This window comes from Camelina sativa, chromosome 11 (genome assembly GCF_030686135.1).
Source record: "Camelina sativa cultivar CO46 ecotype springtype chromosome 11, ASM3068613v1".
NCBI lineage: Eukaryota > Viridiplantae > Streptophyta > Magnoliopsida > Brassicales > Brassicaceae > Camelina > Camelina sativa.
Genome location: NC_141890.1, coordinates 35,584,064 through 35,610,576, shown reverse-complemented (window position 1 = coordinate 35,610,576; position 26,513 = coordinate 35,584,064). Strand labels below are relative to the sequence as shown.

Sequence of the window (26,513 nt, the reverse complement as noted above, 5' to 3'; positions counted from 1 at the left end):
CCCAATCATGGTTTCTTAATTTGTTTTGTTTTTATTTCTCTAATTACGTATTATATTGTTCTATTTTATCTTTGTAAAATCACAATAACTTGACCCAATTAGAGTCAGTTTAACAGAGACATTTTGGTTCAATCCTGACAATGAGCTAAATAGACTTAAGAAAATGAAAGAATATGCATTTTACACATTGTCATTATTCAATGTTCACGTACTGCTTTTCAAAGTGCATGAAATTTTAATTTTGTTGAACTTAGAAAATAATGTATTTTACACACTATCCTTATTCAATTATTGATTTATAAAACTATTTGGTTATCGATATATTAACTGGCATGAAACACTAATTCAGAGTTGAAATGATATCCAAATATTCATTTATAGAAGTCATATTGTAGCATTAAAAAGGTAAGTTGTGTAGTTTTCTCTTACTTTTTTCTTTTCTTTTTCTTTTATAGTTTGTAGTTGTTGTTGTCTCCCACTATGAGATTTTGACTAGTTTATATCATTTGATTTTGAGAGATATAAATGATACTCTCTCCGTTTCAAAATATAGGATGTTTTAACTAAATCACGCAGACTAAAAAGTCTTTACTTTTAACATGTTAAATCAATTAAAAACAATACATTTTAATATAAAATGCTAAAATAATATAAAAGTTACATAGAAACTTAAAAACATCCTATATTATGAAACATAAAACTTCTCTAAAACATCTTATATTTTGAAATAGAAGGAGTATGTTTTTATGTAGTATATTTTTTTCTTCTTAATTATCGTTCTATAAAACAGAGAATATCGTTTACAAATTATTGTATGTTTTAAAATATGTGTTCTTTTAGATGTTCGATGTAAATTTAGTATAAAATGTTATAATTTAATTTCAATTCGTAGAAAAAATATCAAAAATTAATTTGACTTTAAACAATATTAGCAAAAATAAGTTAATATAGATTTGTTTTTATTTGTAAAACAAAGAATATTCTACACTCGCACCAGTCATATTTCGTATTGTTTAAATCAGATTTTCTATAAAAATAAGTATGATTAAATAATATATTTCAATAAATAGAAAGTAAACATCACGTGCCACGTTGTGTTTCTTGCTTAAAGAATTTGTTAATCGTACTATTTTAATGTATTTAAATGTTTTATAAGTTGAAAACAAACAAGCAGAATCGATCATGTTCTAGGTTTGCCGCATCGTAATATATTATCACGTTTCTTTCTTCTACTCATTTTATTGTTTTAGTTCACAAAAAATCAGCGATGGGAGAGAGAGACGACCAATCAGAAGTTGCAGAGTGATATAGGAAAAGAGAGTTTATGAAGTGAGACACGTGGACGGTGATAAAGGGAAGATAGCATCAACGGCCACGATGGAATAAGAAGAGCTGAAGTTTAAAGGGAGAAAACTATCGATTTACAAGATTAGAATGAAATTGTTGTTAAAGTTTGTTAGAGTTTAGCTTTCTCTCTCTAGTTCTGGGTTTGTAACTTTGATTCATCCTCTGTGAAGATCCCTGAGAGGTTCTTACAAGATGAATTAGAGGATTCTGCGTTTTATGAACGTTGGATTCTCGTTGGTGTTGAGTATTGATTTGGATTTGGTTGCGTATTGATTTTGTGATTGAGTTGCGGTTTATTCTTTGTCACAGAGAAGGCAAGGATTCCTCTATTACTAAAGGACCAAAATGTGGCGGAGGAGGAAGACGGAGAAATAAAGAAAGAGATATGGACTGAGACCAAGAAGCTATGGCGTTGGACCAGCCATATTCACTAGAGTCACGACCAACCTGATCTTTGTCATCACTCAGGCCTTTGCTGGCCACCTCGGAGAGCTCGAACTCGCTTCCATCTCCATCGTCAACAATGTCATCATCGACTTCAACTATAGCCTCTTTGTATACTCCAAGAACAAGTTTTATATAGCTTATATTATAAATTTATAATGTTGGGATCATTCGTGAAAGTAACTTTATATATGTGTTTAATGTAGATTGGAATGGCGACCGACTGCGTTGGAAACGTTGTGTGGTCAATCGTGGTTTGGTATTATTCGTAAAACGCCACTAGTGTCGTTTTTTTATATATTTTTTGGTTTATAGATGAGAACACAACTTCTAATTACGACTACTTTTTCGATATGTACAGCTTGGAGAATTGGTATTATAGGATATTAATTGTGATGATTGGAAATTTGGAGAATGCAAGAATTGATGTAGACTCTATCTCTATATGGTACGTCAAATATATGTATCATATTCCTATTTGTACATTACTCTGTACAAATTTTATAACTACAACATTTTTATCGACAGCATGTCCATAAATGGTTTGGAGATGCTTTTTTCGCGGGGACCGGGTAACTAATCTCTCATTTTAACTATCGCACACATTGTACTTTCAGTTTTGCTTAGTTTGTTTATGTTATTCATGATCGAAAAGACCCGTTAGATCTTGTTAGAATAGTTGATAGTTTCATGGCTTCTAATTAATCGTTTATAGAATTACTTATGCATAATATGTCGTTCTTCAGCTAGTATTCTCTAAAAAAAATGAATGATGGATCATCGAAATTTATCATTCACTTTTATACAAATTGCTTTTTGCTAGTTTCGTTGTGCATATGGATAACATTAACTATTATGATGGTTACCTATTTTTTAAGGGTACGAGTGGCGAATGAATTAGGAGCTGGAAATGGCAAAAGAGCAAGATTTGCAATGATCATATCAGTGACACAATCGTTAATCACTGGAACAATATTTACACTGCTTATAATATTTCTTAAATTCTTGACCACATTAGTTGGATCTTCTCTTCAAGTGAAACTGTCTTAAAAGCAGTCAATAATCTCTCTGTTCTTTTAGCTTCTGGGATTCTTCTCAACATTGTCCAACCAGTTCTTTCCGGTAAACCACATAAACAGATTAACTTGTTTTTCCTTAATCCCAAAATGAACCGCCCGACCATTGTGTGATGACTTTTGACTTTGATATTAGGTGTTGCAGTTGGTTCGGGTTGGCAATCATTAGTAGCATTTATAAATTTGGGATGTTACTATTGCATTGGACTTCCACTTGGATTTGTCATGGGATGGATTTTCAAGTTTGGTGTCAAGGTAAAGCCAACATTTTTACAGTTCTTTGATATCAAATTAGCATCATTTGAAGGTTAATCTACGTATATTGTGATTTATGCTTATAACATTTTTACAGTTCTTTGATATCAAATTAGCATCATTTGGGCGGGTATGATATTCGGAGGGACCGCGGTTCAGACATTGATATTGATTTTTATTACTATGAGATGTGATTGGGAGAAAGAGGTAACTCAAATTTGTTGTTTGTTGCTATGGTTTGCTTATATGATTTACTTCAAATATGTTTTTTTCACAGTTGTTTTCATTGTCTATTTCAAATTTGTTGGCACAAAATGCAAGTGTTCGAGTTAAGAAATGGTCTTCTGTATCAAACGCAAAAATCTGAAGATTGTAACTATAAAATAGGCAAAAAGATCAATAAATTAGAATCGTTTTTACTGAATAAAGCATATAACATATCATTTCAATTTAACATTATAGACAATCTTTTCAACTTCCCCTTTCTCTTGTTCAGTTGTTCTTCTATCATTTTTTTTTCGAGAAATATATTATTTTATCTAGTTCATAATTCCTTAGTAGACTATAATTGATTAATGTAACCAAACGAAAACAGTTTTTTCAGAGGCATTTTTGTCTTAATTTTGGTAGTGGTTAATCTGTGAAAGTTTTATTTGACTTTGCCTAACTCTAAAAGAATAAGTTTTTTTGATGTGATATGTGAAAATTTATTTAATATTATATAAGATTTGAAACATACAGTGGTATAAATGTTTATCCAAGGCTCTTACTGATGAGGGTTAAGAGCAGTCATATGCTGATAACACACTTTTCTGAAGGACACATGTACCTCCTACACTGCTATTTTGGTCTACGTTGATGATATACTTATAGCAAGTGATAGTGATGAGGCTGTTAGGTCTATTAAGGCAGCGTTGGCTAATCTGTTCAAGATAAAAGACTTAGGACCTGCCAGATTTTTCTTAGGACTTGAAATAGCTAGAAATTCTGAAGGAATCTCGGTCTGCCAAAGAAAATACTGCTTGGATTTGCTGGCGGATCCAGGTTTATTAGGATGTAAGCCTAAAGCTGTTCCTATGGATCCGAAAGAACCGTTGAGTAAAGAAACATGAACTCTTTTGGTGGATGCAAAACCATATAGAGAACTTGTTGGTCGGTTGTTGTATATCTGCATCACTCGTCCTGACATAACCTATGCAGTGAATCAGCTAAGCCAATTTCTCTCCTCTGCCACTGACGTTCACCTACAGGCAGCTCACAACCTACTGAAGTACCTAAAGAACAATCCATGACAGGGTTTGTTTTACTCAAAATCTTCTGAAATATGTCTCAACGGTTTTGCTGACGCGGATTGGGGAACATGTACATATACACAAAGATCAGTGTCTGTTGTGTGCGTCTTTCTCGGTTCTTCTCTAATAAGCTGGAAATCTAAAAAACACGATGTCGCTAGCTCGAGTAGTACTAAAGAAGAGTACAGGAGCATGGCAGTTGCGACTAAGGAGCTTCTTTGGCTTAATCAAATGTTGAAAGATCTACACATAAAGGTATTTACTCCGGCTAAATTCTTTTGTGACAATAAATCAGCAATGCATATTGCCAATAACCCAGTCTTCCATGAGAGAACCAAACATGTGGAAATCGATTGTCCTATCACAAAAGATTAGGTGAAAGCAGGTTTTATCAAGGTTCTACATGTGTCTAACCTCAATCAGCTGACTGATATCTTGACTAAACCTCTGCACTCGGGATCTTTTCATTCTATTCTTAATCGATTGTTTGTGTCAAGCTTCTTTACATCGCAAAACAATTCGGCTTGAGAAGGGTCTATTAAACTATATGTATATATTATATAGTTAGTTAGTGAATAAGGCTTAAGAGTTTCCTTTTGCTCAAACCTATGCTAAGTCTATATAAAGACTGACTTGTACACTTTATTTGGTTACTGAGAAATTCACTTTACAAAGTTAATAGAAGATAGTAAAAAATTTGTAAAGAAAACAATAGAAAGAACTTTGCATGTCCCATGAGACCAATTCAAATACCACACACTATTCACTTCGACGTACTTTAACGGAAGAAAGAATTGAATACGTGGAGAACAAACAAACAGTTTTAGTTTAAAAAAGCAGACAAATTCAAAGCTTTTTAAATTCAAAGAATATGAGAGAGAGAATACTATAAAATAGCTATAAAATGTGACGCGTTTTTCTGATGGCTTTATTAATATAACGCCCCTAAGATTCGACGCGTATAATAGTTTGGCTTAGTCCATTTACGTAGATAACCAAAAAGATAATATAGACAAACACTAGATGCTTCTTATTTTGGCTGACAATATTTCATATTTTGAAAAAAATGTGTATAGAATGGAAATTTCCTGAGATTTGAATAGATGAATCGAAGTTTCCTACGGCTATATATATATATATGTATAACAAAACAAGAAATTTAGAAGAGGCTCACTTTAATCATATTTTTTTATAATTTCAATAAAAACACGTACGGTATTTACTAGAAATCATATTAAAAATTCTATTGAATATGATGAATTAATTGTATTTATTACGAATGGAATAATACTATAACTAGTTACAGAAGTTAGAAACGAATGATTACAGACAGAGGCTAATGATCCGAAAGTTTTTTTTTTTTGACCTGATGTATAATATTGCAAAAATGTTGAAAATGACGATCGTCGAGAATAATATAAGTAGGTGTATTTCATACCATTGTACTATTTTAGTTATATTAACTAGTGTAAAAGAAAATAAAAGAAACTGTATATTACTTAGTGCAGCCACATTGATTTATTATTCTTTTGTTTGGCAAAAAATTTCATAAACATTGAACAAGATATAAGTTTTATAAACACCGATTGTGAATAAAAATGTAATAACTTTTGCACGAGAACACAACATCTCAGTTAGGTGTAAGAGCCCAAGGTGTTGAGTGTTTCATGGTTTGGTTGAACATGTGTTTGATATGAGGGATTCGCGAAACCAATTGTTATATATGGTCCCTTAAAGTAGGTCCGTTGCTATACTTAGAAGTAAATTAAAGGCATGCATTTTTCGTGTTTATTGTTATTTAACTATTGACATTATTATTTTGCTGTAAAAAAAAAAACTATTGACATTATTATTATATCATTCAGTTGGATGAAATTAAATCTAATTGAGTTGGCAAACTGACGCCTAACTACCCGAAATTAATGATTTCTTGTATAAATCTAAAAACTATCCTTTGATTTGCTATCATAGTTTTGCAATACATTTGTTTGTTATATACTCTATATGATTAAAGTAATCCATATAAATACTGTCCACCAGTGTATCCACAGGTTAGGGCCCCAATATTAATGAGTGAATTGATTAATTCCATCTTTAATTGTCTCAACTCTCAATTGAGTGTCATACTGTCATGTGAATATAAGAACTTACTTAAGGGACATATATATATTTATCGGGCAAATTATTATATTTTTGATTGAAAAACACTTCGACACGAGTTTTCTAATAAGCACTTATATTAATTTTTAAATTATATCATGTTTAGTTTTTTTCTTTCTTTTCTTTTGAGGTTAAGAAAATTGATTTTTCGTTTTATAAAAAATATATAACTAATCCATTATGTTTGTTGGAACTGGATTATATTTATATATAGATCTGTTAGATTGCTTAAGAAAAACACACAAAACAGCCTTTTTTTTAAAAAAATTGTTGCCAGAGAATTTTAAGAATCTGCTTTATTTACGATAAAGAAGAAAAAATAACTCATGGAAAAGTTTAACCTTGAAAACTTTGGTTACACTATCAAGTTTTAGCGTGTAATTGTGTGTATAGCCCATTATTAGAAAAAAAAAGTTGTATTGTACACGCAACGAACTTGCAAGACACACATGCATGATAACGTTAAGGTTTGCATTTATAGACTTATATGGATGATTACGGCTTCAAAGTTTATAGTCATAATTAAAAAAAGAACAAATATCAACCCTTCATTCATTTGTATCTAAAAGATTCAAATTTGAATATGTCATGTTTAGAACCTATCACGGATGAAACTTTACGTCTTTACCTCTAATTACAGTTTATTAAAGATGGTCGAATTATTCTGTGGAAGAGTCATTCATCTATTAGATTAATCCTCCATCAACAAAGAAGTAGTATCTTACCTGCAAAGTTGAGATTGGAAACAGTAAGAATTTAAATACATGCAACCTGTTCTTCTAAAGTTCTAATCATCAACAAGAGATGACATCTATATAGGTAAAACTTATGAATTTTCAGCAACATCACCTTTGAACTTGCATGCCTTGTTTTTTTTTTCTTTGCCTTGGTTATATGAAGGCGATTTCAATTTCAAGCATATTTACCATGTTACAATAAGTTTGACATGTACTAAACAAACCACCATAATTCTATAAGATGATAGAATTAATGACTACCTTAACTAGATGGGAATATCTAATTCAAAGTCTTAAGGCTCCTTCTTTACATGAACCAATAGAACAACAATCTACTTATTATCTACACAACCTTATAGCTAAAAACTAGACATAATTTTTTTCAACAGTCAGAAGATTTTACTTGACCCAAAGTCATTTTCATCTTTTGATCCAATAGATTTGCGTGATAATCATGCTAATCATATCTCTGTCCACTATATAATGGAAAAGCCATTACGGGTTATTTTGCTTAGGTTTACACCTTATGCATCTCAAACATTCTCGAGGGATGTTTGTTGATGATTAATGGTGTAATGCTTTCGAACCGACTAGTTTTATTGGTTAAGGTTTGATTGCTTTTGGCTTTTGCAAACCGACTAGTTTTATTGTGGATAATGACTTGTTGCATATTTTTGTGCAGCCATAACTCTCTTGCCACATATCTTGGCACAATGGCAAATATAAGGGGTTCCATTCGCTCAAATGTATCATTGACAATGTTTTCACTGGCAAAACAAATCCTACGCATTCGATGTTTTGCTATTTTGAGGATGTATGTCTGACATGTCGATCGATCAATGAAAACCGTTATGATCACGAAATATTAAAGTGGTGGTTTTACAATAATTTTTTTATCGCACAAGTTAGAGAAGATGTCAATTTTTTTTTTAAAACTTGAATGCATATAAAAGGTGTATGGAGATGCCTTTTAAAGGGTAATTCTCTTTGAAACAAAAATTGTGTGGGACATTGGGTATATGCAGATGCTTCTAGTGGGTATATTTGAGAATTGGGTAAGGAAGATTCATGTTTATCTCCTAAAATGTTATAATGTTTGATCGATGAGAGATGAAATGGGTTTGTGGCCGGCCAAATCTTCTTTATGACTCATGAGTTTTCATATTTCTAAGGAAATGATATTATGTAGGTCAAATACTTGGTGTTTGAATTGTATATATAGGTTTCAGACTGTTATTAGCATTGGGAGGAAAATATTCAAGAAAAATCAAAAATAAACTTTGAAATTATAAGAAAAAGAAAAATTTCTATTTTTGTCAATATGCTCTCATATAGTACCAATAGATAATTTTAAATCCTCATTTTTTATTGTTATAGTATATATTAAACATAAATCAATTAACATAATATAAATCTATAACTATCTTATTATATAAAGCTTGATTTTCAAAGTTAGTAACTCATGTGATCGCGACACGTGTCAAATTTGATATATTAGAGATTTTGTTATGTATAATACACAAGTTTTGTTTTAACAAGTTAAAAATTTATAAAGATAACTATAAAGAATTTTAAATGATTATAAAATATATAAAGATGATTCTAATACATTATGTATAAATTTATTAACCCTTACATAAAAATGATTGTAAATACTTACCTCTATATAAACAAATGAATTGTCCATTACCAAAAAAAAACAAATGAATTGTCTCCTAACAAAATAGTTTCTTCATTTACACCACCATTAATTAAACTTTGTTCTATGGTTAAAGCGTTTTTTTTTTGTAAGAAAATAATTTCTTATGAGGTTGTCTTAGTTTTTCAAATATGAGATAATATTAGTTTTTTTTTTTGAGAATTACATTTTATTTTTTTCAGTTATTTTTACTATTAAGTAATATAATATTGATATAATGCATATATTATTTTGATATGAAAAGTATTAAGTCTTAGCCATTGGTATAAGTGTATATGATTAAATTTTAATTTTATTAATGATGTAATATACAATTAAATTGTGTTGCGAGATAGAGCATGTGCACTTTAAATCCAGTTTTTTATTTTTTAATCCAAAAAATATTAAATTAATATTTGGAATACTATTTAAGATTTCATATATTTTTCTAATGTAATTCAATATAATATTCAGTTGAAAACAGGGAAAATAACTTATATTAGGTCTTGTGTAATAATTATATACTTTAACTATTTGGTAATGAAATTGAAAACCTATAAAATCAGAATCTAATCTATTCATATTCATGAGAATTAAAAGAAAAAAAAATAAAAAAAGGAGATTCTTTTTTTTTCTACCCCAAAAAGCTCTTTAATGTTTTGTTTTTCCCTTACTTGTTCTATTGGTAACCTAAATTAGAAGATGTGGTAAAGAAAAAAGGACAAAAAAGTCATTGCCACATAGATGGTATTTAGCTGTAATTTATGAGATTTTAAAGGGTACTTTAAATGTCAGGCTTCTATATATTGTCCGAACCCTACTTCAAATCCCCTTGTCCTTTCATTTCTTCTTCTCTCCCTCAAATCGTCTCATCTCTCTCTCTCTCTCTCTCTCTCTTTCTCTAATTTTATTTATTTCTTGAATTACAAAAAGAGATAAATATATAAAAAGCTATCTCGGGTTGTTGTTGTTATTTAAGAATTAATTACTGTTTCACCGCAGTAAAAGTATTTTTAAAAATCCATTGCTGACGTGGCATGCACCCAATAGAAAACAGCCATGAATACAAAAACAATGCGTCTTCCCCCACGCCGAGCTATCTCCGGCGCCGTAGCCGGCAAACAAACGGTAACCGCCGTTAAAAATCCACCACCGCCGCCGATTAAATCTATCCTCAAGAAAACTCCGGTCATCCCTCCTCCAACAACCGCCGCCGTAGCCGAGCCGGGTTGTTCGAACCAACTCTTAGCCGGATACTTGGCTCACGAGTTTCTCAACAAAGGCACACTCTTCGGAGAAGTCTGGAATCCGGCTCGAGCCCAAGCCGGCCCATTTACGGCCCAATTAACTGAGACGAGAAAAACTAAGCCGAGCCATGATGATGTAGTAGAGCCGAGTGATCATCATCATAAACGGAGGAGATATGTGGAGGTTGCTAACATACTCCGGGTAGATGGCGCACACTTGCCCGGTATCGTCAACCCTTCACAGCTTGCCCGTTTCCTTAAATCGTGATGCCGTAAATCCACCTGGAGCTATGTGATTGGTCTGTCTTTTAAATAACATGACGGGCTAACACAGAAACGTTCCACCTTCTCTCTCTATCTCTATCTCTATCGTCGTCTTCTTCGAAATTGACTCAGAAATGTTTAGGGTTTTTAATTGGAATTTTGTAAAATCTTGTTATGGTTTCGATTAGCCAAATCTATGCTTTAAATTTTGAAAAAACTGAATCCAGATTTAACCTCTCTTTTCTGAAATTTTCGTTTATTTATTTTGATGTTATTACTGATCTTTCTTATGATGAACAAACATGATCAATGATAAAATCTTTAGATCCGATTCGTTTGGACAATGAGAAGCAGATGAAGTTGCGATCATCAGTCCCTTTGGTAATAATCTGGTACAGTTTGATTCTTCTTGCATGAACTGATTAAAAAAGCAATCTCTGTTTTGAGTTTGTAAAGTTTTTGATTACTACTGTGTTAATCTCTGCTTTGCTAATTTGGTTAAAGACTTGAGACTTTTCATGAGAAATCTTAAACAGGAATTAGGAAAATTTCAGACCTTTTTTTTTTTTTTGTGTCTGTTTCATTTTAAGAGAATGAACTTTTTAGATGTGGTTGATGTAATGATGCCATTTGCGTTTGCTAATTGTTTTTATTTTTCTTTCCATTTTTAGTAAATGGTTAATTTGTGTTTGATGCTTTAAATCTCAATAAGTTCGTATGAGGGTGGGTGATGATGATGATGTTGAAAGGCCAATACTTGAATACTGGTTGGGTAAATCAAGAACATGAATTTTTTTATATACGTTCCGTGTTTGTTTGGTCTTAACCTCAGCGATGAGTTTGGTTCTGTTCGATCGTTCTGGTGCCCATCGTATGTAATTCACGGCATTGAAGTTAACTGCAATCATCAAACCAGTCAGGTCTAATTTTTTGTTTATCCATTTGACCATTTCTTTGATTTATATAGCATATAGGTCAATAAAGTTTTAATGACGACTCTTCAACTTCAATTGTTGCTTATACTATACGAAAAAAAAAAACACTTACTTCATTAGTTTTTCACTGATTTTTCTAACTCAAGCTTCTCATATTTATTGAACGTTTTGTTAAAATTAAAATACAGTCTGTTTTTTTTTTTTTTTTTTTTTTTCTGATATATGTTTGACGACCAAGTACATTTCCTCAAGGTTTGGTGAGTTCTTTAAATTCTTATATTTAATTTTTGTTCATCTGTAATTTTTGAAAATTTTCGTTTATAGCACAGCCAGCTGCAAATTGCAAATATGGAACATTGTGGCCCATATTGGTTGGGATAGAGGGTTCTAAGTACAGCAGGCTGGGTATATAATATACATACATATATATGTCTATGCACAATAGAATTTTTACTTCATAATTCTAGTATTTGAAATTTATAAATTAGAAGAAAATTTAATTGAATTGTAATGAAGACATGAAGGAAGCAAAACAAGAAAACACCAGCACAATAGGAATATATAAACAGAGAAGCTTATAACAATTTCAGTCCTAAAACCAACGACGACTTGATAACCTTCCCTAATCATGAGTAATCAAAAGTCTTGTTTATAACATGATCTTGTCTTGTAACCAAGAAGACGTTTCATCTAGAGATGTAAGATGTTTATGGAAATCTAAATTGAATCCCCATTGCAGTGTTTCAGTGTGCATTATTTTTCTATTTACTAATGTTTTTCCTTTTCCCACAAGAATCTCATCAATTCCGCCTAAAGAGATGACGCTGTAATCTGATGAAACTCCGATCACGAGGTCGTCACGTTCCTTCCACTGCTTCGCATCGTCGGGAGACGGGGCAGAGGATCCATTAAAGTGTCTGAGGACACCAAAGCTGCTGTAGTGAGTCTCAAAGAGGTCACGCCAAACGTCATAATTCAGCTTCTTGAGATCGAGTTGAATGGGTATGTAAGCATCTGAGCGATTCCGTATGGCTTATCATTCGCGGGAGCGGTTGCGGTTGCGGTGATAGTCGCAGTGGCCAGCGGTCCCGACATGATGAAGAGAACAGGAAAAAAATTGAAACTAGAAAAGAAGGAGAAGAAACGAAAAACACAAGATGAAGACGGATAAAAAAGAGGATCAAAAGTTTAAAGAAAAAGCTCTGATACCATGTAATCTGAAACTCCGTGATCGGAGAGATTGTATTCATAAGATATATATAGTGTATGTTACAAGATAAGGTCAAATATACACGGAACTATATGTGATATACTAGAATCGTAGGATATCTACGCTAACAGATGCAATCATCATCTATCTAATCTATATAAGCAATTACAATGTCTTTAAGTCATGGCCGATTTAATGTTTTTTGGTTATGTAAAACAAACCATCTTTTCTTTATCAAAACAGAGATGATGCAATATGTGAATGATATGTGTGACAATAAATATCTTCCTTTTTCTAGGATGATTTATATGCGAAATGATGATTTGTTTTTTTTGTTTTTTTATATAATAAAACACCAAAATTTAATTTAAAATAGTAAACAACAAATTATAGTCCCTACCAAAAAAAAACAACAAATTATAGTGATAAAAGGCCAAAAGTTTTTTTGCCGAAATGCCTTCAATTTCTTTGGGCCGGGACTGTTGAAAGGATTTATATTTTACTTAGCTCTTCACACGTTAGTTCAATAATCAACATTAATATGTTATGACTTATGATGATACAGCTTTCATGAATAAAAATACAAATGTTCATTAAAATAATATTATACACAATATTAACAAATAAAAGTAGAAAACATTACATGATACAAATATGAATGTACTTATAAATAATAGAGAAACACATACAAACAAAATAATAAAGATACTTGCAAAATATTAAATTTCTCAATAAAATTGTTCATATAGTTTTCCAAAACTGCGTTTGACAAAAAAAAAAAAAAAAAAAAGAAAAAAGTTTTCCAAAACTGCAACATAAAAGATTTCATGTCCATGCATTTGGACAATTTTTCTACTTGGTGCATATAATCAAAGATTGCTAGTATTCTAGGAAATCAAAACTCTTAATATTAAAAAAATCTAGCTGAGTCCTTATCTTTTGATTGCTAGGATACCAGTATACCACTCAAAATACTAATAGCGTGATCAAACCAATTCATACAATCAAATGTGAAGAAATACCTTATGTCGGTTTCATACTAAAAACCGAACCGAACCGAACCAGATGGGTTTGATGGATCACTAACGGCTTTTGCACGTTTTGATTTGACCAAGTGAGTGAGAGAGAAAGAGCATTGACATCAAAACGAAGGGGTATAGTCAAACCATAATTTTGGAGAATTTGATGGGATTTAGGAAATTTAGAATTTTGATAGATTTTAGAGAAATTAATATGATTTTCTGTAAAAAAATTTTAAATTCCACCTAAAACCATGAGATTTAGGGGGTGTATTCAACTTGATATTTTAAGTGATTTGTGTGAAATTTACAAATTCTATGTTATTCAATCATGAATTTTAAAAAATCTATTACAATTCACTGTTATTGAACTGATGATTTAAAAATCTATTTTAAAATCCATTAAAATCTCTTGTTATTGAACTGATGGTTTAAAAATCTACTTTAAAATCTACTGTTATTCAAAACAGTTTTGTGGATTAGGATTTTAATAATTTTTAGGATTCTGGAGGATTTGTTTAGTTAAAAATACAGAAATCCAAATCTCATGGTTTTAGGTGGGATTTGAAAGAATTTCACAGAAAATCATGTGAACTTCTCTAAAATCTATCAAAATTCTAAATTTCCTAAATCCCATCAAATTCTCCAAAATCATGGTTTGAATACACCCTCCTTAGATTTTTGTATTTTTAACTAAACAAATCCTCTCAAATCCTCCAGAATCCTAAAAATCATTAAAATCCAAATCCACAAAATTGTTTTGAATAACAGTGCAAAATTGTTTTGAATAACAGTGGATTTTAAAGTAAATTTTTAAATCATCAGTTCAATAACAGTGGATTTTAAAGTAGATTTTTAAATCATCAGTTCAATAACAGTGAATTTTAATAGATTTTTTAAAATCCATGATTGAATAACATAGAATTTGTAAATTTCATACAAGTCACTTAAAATCTCAATTTGAATACACCATTCCTCAATTTGAATACACCATTCCTCAAATTTCATACAAGTCACTTTAAAGGATCGTCGTCGTACCAATTTCGAATCACAACGCCGAAAGTTTTAAAACGAGAGAGAGAGAGTTGGTAAAGTTGGTGTCGTTGTTTTTCGAATCCATCCATCCACTAAACGAATCTTCCAGAACAAAAGTGTTTTGTGTTCTCTGTAAATATCTCTCTCAGTACTGTACATATATATATATATAGACACTAAACCAATCCGTGCAAAAATGGCTATGGCGAGTTTATATCGGAGATCTCTTCCTTCTCCTCCGGCTATTGACTTTTCTTCCGCCGAAGGCAAGGTACGTTTACTGGGATCGATCATGTTTTTATTTATTGTATTTCATGGATTCGGATTGTAAATTTAGGGTTTTCGCGATTAGTTACGATCTCATCTCCCCCAATCTCGATTTATGAAATTGTGATTATTATTTTTGTTGTGGCGGCAGCTAATCTTCAATGAAGCGCTACAGAAAGGAACCATGGAAGGATTTTTCAGGTTGATTTCTTATTTCCAGACACAGTCTGAACCTGCGTACTGTGGTTTGGCTAGCCTTGCAGTCGTGTTGAATGCTCTTTCTATTGATCCTGGTCGTAAATGGAAAGGTATGACTATAGAGATTAATAATGTTTTTGTATTAGAGAAGCATGATATGTTGTAGGGGTAGATGATGACTCACATTAGTTTAATGATATGGAGAATAGGGCCTTGGAGGTGGTTTGATGAATCAATGCTTGACTGCTGCGAGCCACTTGAAGTAGTTAAGGAAAAGGGTATCTCGTTTGGGAAAGTTGTCTGTTTGGCTCATTGTTCTGGAGCTAAAGTTGAGGCTTTCCGAACGAGTCAGAGCAGCATTGACGAATTCCGTGAATTGGTCGAGAAATGCACTCGTTCTGAGAACTGTCATATGATCTCAACGTATCACAGAGGCGTGTTTAAGCAGGTAACTTCTGTGGTAAATTTTTGTAACGTTTTTAATGATCTTGCCATGTTGATTCAGGATTTCTAACGAATCTTATCGCAGACTGGGTCTGGTCACTTTTCACCTATTGGTGGCTATAATGCTGAGAGAGATATGGCTTTGATTCTTGATACCGCTCGTTTCAAGTATCCTCCTCACTGGGTTCCTCTTGAACTTCTTTGGGAAGCTATGGACAGCATTGATAAGTCTACAGGGAAACACAGAGGGTACATAATCATTTCCTATCTTTTTTTTCATAAGTTTTTAACTGTATCATGGATGTAATTGTTTCTGTAGAATATGGTCTGATGTTTTTCTCTGTTGTTCCCAGGTTCATGCTCATATCTAGACCTCACAGAGAACCTGGATTACTATATACTCTGGTATGTTGGATGCGATATGGTTCTCTTCGTGTTTTGTTAATAGTTTGTTTTTCCTTTTTTTGCTTCTGTTAATGCATTTTTCTCACTCACAACCTTTACTGCTTTGATGTGAATGTGAATCACCTTGCTCAAAACTATAAAACATTTCCTCCCTGTGTATTGAGTGAACTTCAGATCCTTAGTACATATCATGGGTATTTTGGTAATACAAAACTTGTAGATTGGTCTAAATTTGCTCATATATATACCAGAGCTGCAAGGATGAAAGCTGGATCGACACAGCCAAGTATTTGAAGGAAGATGTTCCTCGTCTTGTAAGTTCACAGGATGTAGATTCTGTGGAAAAAATCATATCAGTTGTGTTCAAGTCTCTTCCATCCAATTTCAACCAATTCATCAGATGGGTGGCTGAGATCCGAATTACAGAGGACTCCAACAAACATCTCAGCGCAGAGGAGAAATCGAGGTTGAACCTTAAGGTATTCAGTAGTATAGATTCATCAATGTCACATAAACCCAAAGTTGCATGAAAATAACCCTTCATCCCTTTGAAGAACACCGACTAATGGGAAAATGACGCTATGGAAAAGACCATATCATTGCACTTTGTTTTGCGTAGAGCTGTTGGTTATTATATATGATACAATTACAGTAAAAGTGTATATTTTTCTCACTGATGATTAGCACTTTTGTTCATCTCTCTGAATTGTTGGTTTGTGTGACGCATTATTTGAAGTAGGACGCATTCTTTTTCCTCTAAAAATATGATCGTTGATTCATTTTCCGAAGATACCCTTGCTCTTCTTTGGATGCTCTTGACTTTGAATCGTCTAATCTTAAGTTAATCTACTGCAGGAATTGGTGCTGAAAGAAGTTCACGAAACTGAACTGTTCAAACACATCAATAAGTTCTTATCCTCAGTGTGTTATGAAGACAGTCTGACATATACTGCTGCAATGGCCTGTTGCCAAGGAGCTGAAATCTTATCCGGATGCTCATCAAAGAAGTTCTGTTGTCGGGAAACTTGTGTGAAGATCAAAGGTGTCGCTATCACGCTATGTTTATTCTTAAACAATGTTGACCTTTTACGTTCCTGTTAGATCAGGCTTGAATGGACTTGAACTAGTAAATAGCAATATCAGCTCTTAATTTTTGTTTCCCCATCAAGGTCCTGGTGATGATGAAGGCACGGTGGTGACAGGAGTTGTGGTGCGTGACGGGAATGAACAAAAGGTAGATCTACTGGTGCCATCAACCAAAACTGACTGTGAATGTGGTCCGGAAGCAAATTATCCAGCAGGAAACGATGTGTTCACTGCACTTCTGTTGGCTTTACCTCCACAGACATGGTCAGGGATCAAAGACCAAGCTCTGATGGAAGAGATGAAGCAGCTCATTTCCGTGGCTTCCCTCCCAACTCTGCTTCAAGAAGAGGTAACTTATTTACCAATTCTATTTTGGTCAAGAGCCACGGTTCTATCTCTAGTGGAACATGTATAAGATCTTTTTAATCCTGAGGATATATACGAATCTTTAGGAGCAGCAACAATAAACTAAACCTAAGTCTATACTGAGAGTTACTATATTCGAGTTCATCTTTAGGATACAGGCAGATGAGTGACATTGGTGAATTTGGGGTAATTACAGGTATTGCATCTTCGACGGCAACTTCAGCTGCTAAAACGATGCCAAGAGAACAAGGAAGAGGATGATCTCGCTGCTCCTGCCTGTGCCTAGTAATTCATCGTCCCTGACTTCTCTTCCACCATCTGAATCCCACGTCCTCAAACCCTAATATTTAGAAAGTCTCTTTGTTATCTGCATGATTCAAACTCATCTACAATGAGAGATATTTGTAATATACGCAATTTATAAACTGCTAATTATAATAAAGTTAAGAATCATATTCATCTCACTCTACTGCAAATTATGAATCAACAACGAAGAAACAAGTATATAGAACAAAAGTATGCTTACTACACATCATATTCAAGAAGACCACATGGAACCCTTTTATATAAATCTATAGTAAAATCAAACCTGTCAAGTGGTACCAATCAACGGACCAGGTACTAGACCTGAATGAAATCCATTGCCTTTAATGAATAAGCCACGAATCTTCCAGTGTAAGATTACTATTCTCTGTAACTGCTCCGGTGAACAATGGCAGATGGCAGATACGTACAGGTCATGTTTGGTTCTCTATTAATTCATATAAGAAGTCATATAAGTGGTTCAGAAAGGCCCTATGGAAGTTGTTGATTTTGCGGACAAATTTCAAGGAAGCAGGTTCAGAAAGGCACTAAGGAAGGAGATATACTAGATTCAGTTTTGCTTTTTGGAGATAACGCAGTCTGAAGTCTGAACCGGCGTTTTGTGGTTTGGCTATACTTTCAGTGGTCTTGAGTGCCCTTGAATTCTCAGTGTTCACCAAAAGGTATACTAGATTGAATTTATTTTGCTGTTCACTGTGCTTCTGTTCGCTTTACCTCCACATACATGGCTCAATGGCTTGGGAATAAAGACCAAGCTCTTCAGAACCAAATGAAAGAGCTCGATTCGGTGGGTACTATCTCGACTATGCAGCACGAAGATGTGTGAGTCGCAAATTATCAGTATCTGTTACCATACAACACGCTTTCAATTCATCTAAAACAATAATGAACTCCTGAGCCGAGTCTGTGTATTACCTCTGAAATTTGGGTGGTTACAGCCTTACAGGTATCTCATCTCTGTCACCAACTTCTTCTGCTAAATCGAAAGCCAAGAGAACAAGAAAGTGGAAAATCTCACTTCACTTTGCCAAAAGACTTCACTCTTTTCTCAAACATGAACCGTAATGATTCAAACTCTATTTGCGAAGAGAGAAAGGTTGTGCCCATCCCAAGATCAAGTATTGTAACATATGCAATCTATATAATAAGTTATTAACCATAATCATTACACTCTCACACACACATAACATACACAAAGTAAACCTTAAAATCCTAAAAATCCTCCAAAAGTCTATACCTTTTTTTCACCATTCCAAAGACCGAATCCTGCGTAAAAACCTCGGTGGTTGCTGCTGCTGGTGCTGTTTCTCGACCACAGGAACCACACACTCCATCAGCTTCTGGTATCTCTCTTTCCTCTTATCTTCAATCTCCTTTGAAAGCAACTCATTCTCTTCCTCAAGCTTCGCAGCCAAAGTTTCCAACTCAACTTGATAAGCTTGTTTCCTCTCTCTAGACCTAGCAGCAGATTCACGATTCTTAATCATCCTTCTCTGTCTCTGTGCAGCTACTTTATCCAATGGCTCAACCATTACTCTAGCTCTCTTCCCTCTCGCTCCACCACCAGCTCCTACTCCTCCTCCTCCTCCGCCGAAAACATCTAAACCATTCCCAAACGCAACAATCGATCCTTCAACTTTATCAATCATCTGAAACGGATTATGCGGCGGCGCAGAATGATCGAATCCGTAATTCGTCGGCGGCGGAATCTTCACATCTAAATCCTCCGCCGTAACCGCCGCTCCACCTTCGTCTTCCCCCGCAGCTTTCGCTAGAAAATCCTCTAACGTCATTATCTCTTCCTGCGTCTCTTCCTTCATACCTTTCCCTTCTCCAGATACCATATCTCTCCAAACCTCATCAACACTCCTCCCCTCACGCGTCGTCTCCGTTACTCCTCCGCCGTGATCCACAGCATCAGAAACAACCGTCGTCGGTGCAGGAGAAGCATCCATGAGAGTAATCGAAGCGTCTAGAAGCGATGACTCCGTCGGTGCAGGTGGATCTGAAGCGAAAGCATCGTGTAAGATCCCTTCAACCGTCATCGAAGTAGAACTGTATAATAAACCTCCGTCGTTTCTTCCGCCGTAACAGCCGATAGTGAGATCTCGCATGAACTGCTGTTGAGGAGGTCTTATAGACGAAGAAGAAGAAGAAGAGGGGATACGATGAGATAGATCCGAGTTTCTAGAATTTGAAGAACGCATCACCTGAAACGATGCCATTTGTTTTCGTCTTCCTCTCTCGCCGGAATCGGATCACTCGATTTCTTTCTTTGACTCGGCCAAATTGTGAGATTTTTAGTATCGAATTGAGAAACCCTAAAGAGCTTTTTGGTAATTTTATCCTAAAACTGTAATCCGAAAGAAAAAAAAAAAAAAGAGTAAACTAAACGCGCACATTGTGGCGCGTGAGTTTTAATTTTTAGATTTCAAAACGAAAGATGATATTTTTGGCAAAAATAGGGATAAGGTTAAAAAAAATCTTATCCATTTTGATTTTTATTTAACTTTAGGAAACTTTTGTGTCGTGTCATCATAATGTAGTTGCAAAGCATTCAATTATTTTTCAGTATCATTTAAGGCATTATTTAACTTGACTTCATTAACTGAATAATTATAATAATAACTGCATTTAAATATGGTTATTTAGTGACGTTTTAGTTTGACTCGATGACGAACTAGTTGGTTCTAGTTCATGCTTGTCATTCAGCCATAGACAATATGAAAATGAAAAGTATAAGGTACCGGTATTGGATTTTTCTTCCATTGCAAACAAAATTTATCAGTGTCGGTCTCAATCAATCAACAAGATATATATCGGGTGTGATTAGTTTACACATCTCTTACAGTCTCATCGAAGACATTGAAAGCCTCTAAATGTTAGGAAAATGTTAAATTGATCGTCTTTGTATAATTGATTGCATTTTCTGAAGATGAAATATTTTTTTTAAAAATGACTACTCTGAAATTTTTTCCCGTTATTTATGGTATTGGTATTTGCAACCAACAAAATTACCTACCACATCCATAAACGTTAAGCTGAAAAAAAAAAGGTAGCCAAAAATTATTTACTTATTACTCCAGTTTTTACATTTTTCCTTTCCATCACTTTCCCAACCCTTCAGAGTACTTTAGTAAAGTAAAATAAAGGGATTTTGGCAAGAAATGCCCACTTTTCTCAAAAAAACTTAGGCAAAAATCTGAATATTTAGAGGCTTTTGTCTGTAGCGACTTTTTGTAAAAGGAAATTTTCATCACCTTTTCATGATTTTCATTTTTCAGCTTCAATATGTTTGTTCTTTTTTATGTGGACTGATGAACAAAGACTGGAATGAGTAAATAATCTGAATATCATATGCACAAAATTGCTGATGACAAAATAAGCATATAGAAAATATTTGAACATGTAAAACAAGTAACAAGATTTGTACCCTTCTCTTCTTCCAAAAAAAAAAAAAAAAAAAAAAAAAAACCCAAAAGTGTCTTTGTACATAGTTCTTTTGATTTAAATTATTAAACCGTTGTTGTTGGTTCCACAAAACACTATAAACCGGCGTATATAAATAATATACACAGATTGAAGAAAGGTCCAACCTGAACAAACCTAAGCAAGAAAAAATATTTCACGAAATAACACAGCCCATACGTCGTGGGAGAACTCTCGTAGACGCAATCTCTGGGTGGAACGGACAGGCTTTCGTGCTTGTCCGCGAGACGATCTCGAGACTGTTACGGGCTAAGAAGATCCAACATCTTTTTCTTCTTGATACCAAAAAACTAGCAAAACGGAAAAAAAAAAAAAAGTGTCTTAAGGAAAGGAAGAAGCTTTATTTTCATGGGAGCATCTCTCTGGTTACACATGAATTCGCCATTTCATACATACATTGATATTTTTGGAACTATAATGCTGAGCAGTGTGGAACAACGTACCTCTTATGAGTCACTTAAAATGGAGATTCGAGTGGTTCATCCCAAACATCTGCACTCCCATTCGAGACTTCCTCCACATCCTCCTCCATTGACAACCGCACATACTCTCTCTGAGCAAATCGGTCCCATTCTGTCAATGTTGGATTCTCGCGTTCCTGTGAAATAGAAACAAACTTGATTTAGAAGTAGCACGGATTGGAACAGCTACAATCGACTGCGGTAGAAGTTGGGTTAGCTAAATCTAACACATTGTCAACAGATATCAAACCAAGGATTGAATAACATAGAGGGAAGAAAACTCTACAGAAAAACTTGGATTACCTGCCGAATGAGAAACGGGTCACGAGTTTCAAATGCCATGAATTTGTTCAGGTTAAAGAGTATATTGAAAATATTTCCAGAAAGTTTAGATGCTTTCAGATCCTGGAGTGTGATGCAGTTCTCCTTCTGAAAGAGTCATTTAACAAATTGATGTTTCAAAAAAGCAAAAATAAACAGAACAACCAGGAATATCCAAAGACTATGTTATGGTTCAAACTTGCCTCTGGTTTAATCATGTCGAATATTTGACATAGGATATCTTCAAAGAGTACAGGTTCCTGGGTTATACACTCCATGCGATGCAGCTGCTCTTCGTAGAAAAATTGCATTTCGTTGGGAGTGATCACCCCATCTCCAACCAGGTCTATGCACTTGAACCTGTAAATATGGTTTTGATCAATATCAAGGGAAAAACACAAAAAGCTGCCAAGATCCTGTGTTTAACATCCATGGGAGATAAATAAGCATACCAGCAAGGCATGCCCTCATATCAGCGGTTCAATAGAAAGCATTCTAGGTTCATGAGATTCAAATGAAAAACGAGCTACAGATCGCTACGCAGACAAATGACTTAGTTCCAATATGTGAATTTATGTTCATGAAATAATGGTACTATTTAATGTATAGTGAATACAAAATCTCAGGTACACATTGTTCCATCAAGAAGGCCACATATACCACAAGTTTTGGCTCAGCAGTTATACATTTATAGTGATACACTGAGCTAAGCAGCCAACGGAAAAATTGGCTGAAGAGAAGTCGCTACAGACAAAAGAAAAGAAGGGAAGAGACGTGTACCAATACTCAAGACTAGGCTCAGATGACTTATCCTCCTCAGCGAGAATGAAATATGCAAAATCTTCATAACTCATCTTCCCCTCAACTTTGCTTGTAAATTTCCTAGGGACCTAAGTGAGAAACAGCCGTAATTTCAATAAAGAGAGAATGAAACACATCCCATAAGACAACGATTAAGTTTCGAAAAAGAGACTGTTAAGTAACATATTAACATCTGGAGCAAACCTGTGAAAATATTCTGTCGACAATCCTGTAGGTAAGAGCATGATTACCATATTTGATGAGATTTTCCTTATCAATAAGGAAATCATGGTCGCCATCGAGTTCCCAAAATCTGCAGTATATAACGTAGAAATGCTCATAGGAGAAGTACCTGAAAAGCAAAGAAAATGTCGTATTGAATGGTCAAATTATGCATGATGTCCTGCCTAAGTATCAATATGAACTACCAATACACTTCTTCCCCTTATGAGTTATATGGACTAAGAAACAATATGAAGAGCTACGCACCACCCATATTACTTACAATGCTACACGGTTTTCATTTCTGAGTATGAATTTTTAAACAACTTAAACTGGTTTTCAGTATAAAATAAAATTGCAATTGAAATCTTTTTGAAGTACATAAAAAGAGATGATGAAAAGAAAACAAAATCACCTAATAACTTTATTGATGTCATCTTCTTCATCAACTTGTTGCATGGCAGCAATAAGATTCCCACGCTTCAGCTCTCTAAGAGTTATGCAACCAGTACCTGATCTGTTTATGTAGTAAAAGATTCTGTAGATGACGGTCTCAGCTGGGAAGACGGAATAGAATACAGTGATGAATGAAACAAGCACAGGAAAAAAAAGTTTAGTCAATAGATGTATAACAACAGTACGCACATGAAAATATTATATATGTACAAGTGTCATCTCATCACTTTCAAGATAGTTCTAACGGAAAATGCCCATAGAATTAAATTGGGAAGAATGATTTTCCTAGGCCAACGAGGAAGCTAGAGCTGTCACTTTCAAGTTCATCAACGTGTTTTAAAATATCAAATATGTGTGAACGAAATCATACGAACGTCTTATTCTACTTATGAAACAGACATTCCGTCTTATTCTACTTATGAAACAGACATTCCGGTAGAACTATGGATATTAAACACCAAAACATCAATGTGTTATAAACCAAGTTCTTACCATATCTTTCTTGAAATTCAGGTGTATTTCTGAGGAATTCCAAGCCAGGATGAGTTGTCAGAAGCTCATCAAGAACTGGTTTGAAGTCAGCCTATCCCCAATCCAAAAAAAAATACATAAGCCTTCAGGACAGTGGACTAAAGAAATCAAGAGAGACGATAATCATTGTAAGCAAATCAAAACAGCGGTGAAGAACTGGGAGAAGGATCAGAAAGAGACCTGTCTAAGGTACTTGCAACCTGGCTGCCTTAAAATATTATGTATCTGTGACGCTAAGTCCATTGCCAACATATGTCCATCAACCCAATACTTGATAAATGCATCCCTGCAGAAAAACATTATATTCAGGAACCAAATATCATGCATTTCACGATACTAGCCAAAGATAACAATCAAGTATTAAAATTATTATGCCACAGTCCATTTCCATTAAGGGTGTGCAATTTACGGGAAAAAAATAGCTGAGCGTGAATCTGGAAATGCAGACCAATGTGTTCTATTATTAAATTACAAGAATACCTGTGTATATATACACTTGACTACTATTGTTCATATGAGAAGAAAGTAAACAATGAGTTACCTTGTAATGATACCGGTGCAACTCGTATCTATCTTTCTAAATAGTACAGGAGAAAGAAAAGAAGGCAGCTTGCAGACTTCTTTAGTAATGGATTTGAATTCTGCAATTGAACAATAACAAGCATGTGTTTGTAAGATCAACTGTTTGTCTGATCCTTACAGAACAGGACTGTGTTGTAGAAAAAAAGGTTTAATTTAAACATCACCATCCATATGAAGTCCGTCTATATAGTTACTAAAAAATTGATCCACCATGGATATGCATTGCTCCCTTAGTTCTTTAGCAGGTGGACGCCCATGTTGGAAGTAAAACTGCATAACATATCAAGGCACAGAAGGGTCAAACAAGAATGTTAAACACTATTAGCTAAACCCTTCAACTATGTAACATGTTAAATCGGATTTTGTTAAAAAGGTTTCTACTTAAACGAAGAAAGTAGTCTCTATTATATTTGTTCTCATGGTTCTGCATCTACTTAGAAAGCTACAACAATCTAGTTTCAACAAGACTGTGACTATATATAAAAAGATTAATGTCAACTGTCAAGCAAGGAAGTACTTTTCTCCTGTTGTTTGTAAGATATAAAAATCAAACCTGAGGAATGAGTTGACGCTTTGGTTCCCTGACTGATTTCAGAGGAGACTGTAGAGAGGAAGGGCTTGCTTTTTGCCTGGAGAAACGAGGAGACCCAGGTGAGCCTCGTGGGGATAGCGGGGGAGTGCCGCTGTTCATAAACACAGATGGCAATGCACTTCCACAAGCAACATTGAGACTGGTACAATTCTTGGATACACTGACTGGTGTGCTAGATTTGGCATCATCAATCAAAGACTTGACCTGCAAAAAAACATCACACACAAATGAATTGCCAAAAGAGGGTCACATAGAACCCGTAACGGAAGGAAGAAGCAGAGGCAAATTGAATAAAAGAATTACCAAACGGCCAGTTTCAGGGAGTGAAAGCCACTGGGAGAAGAGTTCGTCAGCGATATGAGGGTTAGCTTTAAGTGAAACAGGAGACAAACCAGGAAGCTGTAAGAGCTCATGATCCAATATCTGAGCATCGTTTACACCATCGATATCCATGAAATCTTATAAAACCCTAATTTCTTCCAGTAACTTGAAAAATCACAGAGAGAGAGAGAGAGAGCAACTCCAACACCAGAATCCTCAGATTAATCTTATACAAGTAACGAAGCAAACCACAACGACGAAACTTTTAAAGAAAATTTCGGAATTCTTCAACAAAAGCAGCTCTGACCAAATCGATGATGAGTTCCTCTCCTATACAACAAGTTCTGCTTTCAATTAAGACAAAAAAAAAAAAAAAAAGAAGAGTTAGGATTGACGCATCGAGGAGGTAGAAGAAGAAACTTGGCAGATCAGTGACGGCTGCAATTTCCTCGATCAGTTCGAAAGGGGGAATCCAAGAGTTGGGAAGAGAGAGACCAAAAAAAAAAAAAAAAGTAATTTTAATTTTGATTTATTATGCCTTTAAAGAGACTCAGCGGCGGTGACTGGTGTGCGGTGGTATATTTTGTGTTTGTTTTATTTTCTGTTTTGAGTCCTCAACTTTGACTAAAAAAGAGTCAACCAAATCCAGCATTTTTATCCTTTGCCCAATTTTGTTCGTTTTGGGTGTTTGTAGACAACAACAGACACTGTTGACAACGATTAAACCACAAGTCTCTCAGTTCTCATATGTATGTATGTAACAACAAATCGCAGCGATTAATGACGACAATTGATTAGCGGAAACGATTAAGATCAACTTACTTAGATGGGGAACAAATTTATAAGATTTTATACAGTTTTTGTTACAGTGTATGTTTTCCATGTAAAATGAGGAACAAATTTATAAGATTTTAGATTAAAAATAAAATAAAGTCTCAAGTGTTTTGT

The 26,513-nt window shown here is 34.2% G+C and overlaps 4 protein-coding genes and 1 pseudogene across 9 annotated transcripts; 3 read left to right on the top strand and 2 right to left on the bottom strand.

The window, feature by feature from the left end:
- Positions 1 to 1,431: 1,431 nt before the first annotated feature.
- LOC104725045 (protein DETOXIFICATION 28-like) lies at positions 1,432 to 3,550 on the top strand (annotated as a pseudogene). Its single transcript, XR_015571687.1, has 7 exons — positions 1,432 to 1,902; positions 1,998 to 2,050; positions 2,153 to 2,239; positions 2,320 to 2,363; positions 2,670 to 2,913; positions 3,004 to 3,122; positions 3,220 to 3,550. The product of XR_015571687.1 is annotated as a protein DETOXIFICATION 28-like (transcript).
- A 6,362-nt stretch (positions 3,551 to 9,912) lies between these two features.
- Positions 9,913 to 10,749, top strand: LOC104725046 (uncharacterized). Its single transcript, XM_010443641.2, has one exon. It carries the CDS (start codon positions 10,049 to 10,051, stop codon positions 10,502 to 10,504), a length of 456 nt encoding a protein of 151 aa, XP_010441943.1. The 5' UTR covers positions 9,913 to 10,048; the 3' UTR covers positions 10,505 to 10,749.
- A 3,830-nt stretch (positions 10,750 to 14,579) lies between these two features.
- LOC104725048 (glutathione gamma-glutamylcysteinyltransferase 1) lies at positions 14,580 to 17,929 on the top strand. The gene is made up of 9 exons (XM_010443642.3): positions 14,580 to 14,970; positions 15,118 to 15,274; positions 15,374 to 15,612; positions 15,694 to 15,857; positions 15,962 to 16,013; positions 16,265 to 16,492; positions 16,869 to 17,055; positions 17,183 to 17,448; positions 17,662 to 17,929. Exons 1-9 carry the CDS (start codon positions 14,896 to 14,898, stop codon positions 17,749 to 17,751), a joined length of 1,458 nt encoding a protein of 485 aa, XP_010441944.1. The 5' UTR covers positions 14,580 to 14,895; the 3' UTR covers positions 17,752 to 17,929.
- On the bottom strand, positions 16,594 to 20,201 carry LOC104725049 (G-box-binding factor 4). Of its 5 annotated transcripts, XR_002034011.2 has the most exons (4): positions 19,027 to 20,201; positions 18,705 to 18,762; positions 18,335 to 18,633; positions 17,515 to 18,216 (listed from the first exon to the last, which is right to left on the bottom strand). XR_002034011.2 is itself a non-coding variant. In XM_019232191.2 (2 exons), the coding sequence occupies exon 1, from the start codon at positions 20,012 to 20,014 to the stop codon at positions 19,034 to 19,036; it is 981 nt and encodes a 326-aa protein (XP_019087736.2). In that variant the 5' UTR covers positions 20,015 to 20,201; the 3' UTR covers positions 16,594 to 18,762; positions 19,027 to 19,033. The 5 variants fall into 5 exon arrangements, 2 of the variants coding, with proteins under 2 accessions (XP_019087736.2, XP_010441945.2); XR_002034009.2 differs by having other exon boundaries at positions 16,594 to 18,633; XR_002034010.2 differs by lacking the exon at positions 17,515 to 18,216 and having other exon boundaries at positions 18,395 to 18,592.
- A 1,136-nt stretch (positions 20,202 to 21,337) lies between these two features.
- LOC104725051 (serine/threonine protein phosphatase 2A regulatory subunit B''alpha) lies at positions 21,338 to 26,187 on the bottom strand. Its single transcript, XM_087473622.1, has 13 exons — positions 25,548 to 26,187; positions 25,206 to 25,448; positions 24,817 to 24,922; positions 24,612 to 24,711; positions 24,251 to 24,356; positions 24,032 to 24,122; positions 23,499 to 23,640; positions 23,066 to 23,213; positions 22,841 to 22,950; positions 22,264 to 22,420; positions 22,043 to 22,168; positions 21,722 to 21,876; positions 21,338 to 21,567 (listed from the first exon to the last, which is right to left on the bottom strand). Exons 1-12 carry the CDS (start codon positions 25,695 to 25,697, stop codon positions 21,736 to 21,738), a joined length of 1,620 nt encoding a protein of 539 aa, XP_087329748.1. The 5' UTR covers positions 25,698 to 26,187; the 3' UTR covers positions 21,338 to 21,567; positions 21,722 to 21,735.
- Positions 26,188 to 26,513: the final 326 nt, after the last annotated feature.

Bases quoted from the DNA above. Each gene is read 5' to 3' on its own strand.
- LOC104725046 (XM_010443641.2), top strand. From the start codon at position 10,049: ATGAATACAAAAACAATGCGTCTTCCCCCACGCCGAGCTATCTCCGGC.
- LOC104725049 (XM_019232191.2), bottom strand. From the start codon at position 20,014: ATGGCATCGTTTCAGGTGATGCGTTCTTCAAATTCTAGAAACTCGGAT.
- LOC104725051 (XM_087473622.1), bottom strand. From the start codon at position 25,697: ATGGATATCGATGGTGTAAACGATGCTCAGATATTGGATCATGAGCTC. The intron at 24,712-24,816 runs GTGATGTTTAAA...GTTCAATTGCAG, and splicing joins AGACGGACTTCATATGGATG to AATTCAAATCCATTACTAAA. The intron at 24,123-24,250 runs GTCTCTTTCTGA...GATTGGGGATAG, and splicing joins GTTGCAAGTACCTTAGACAG to GCTGACTTCAAACCAGTTCT.
- LOC104725048 (XM_010443642.3), top strand. From the start codon at position 14,896: ATGGCTATGGCGAGTTTATATCGGAGATCTCTTCCTTCTCCTCCGGCT. The intron at 14,971-15,117 runs GTACGTTTACTG...TTGTGGCGGCAG, and splicing joins TTTCTTCCGCCGAAGGCAAG to CTAATCTTCAATGAAGCGCT. The intron at 16,014-16,264 runs GTATGTTGGATG...TATATATACCAG, and splicing joins CTGGATTACTATATACTCTG to AGCTGCAAGGATGAAAGCTG.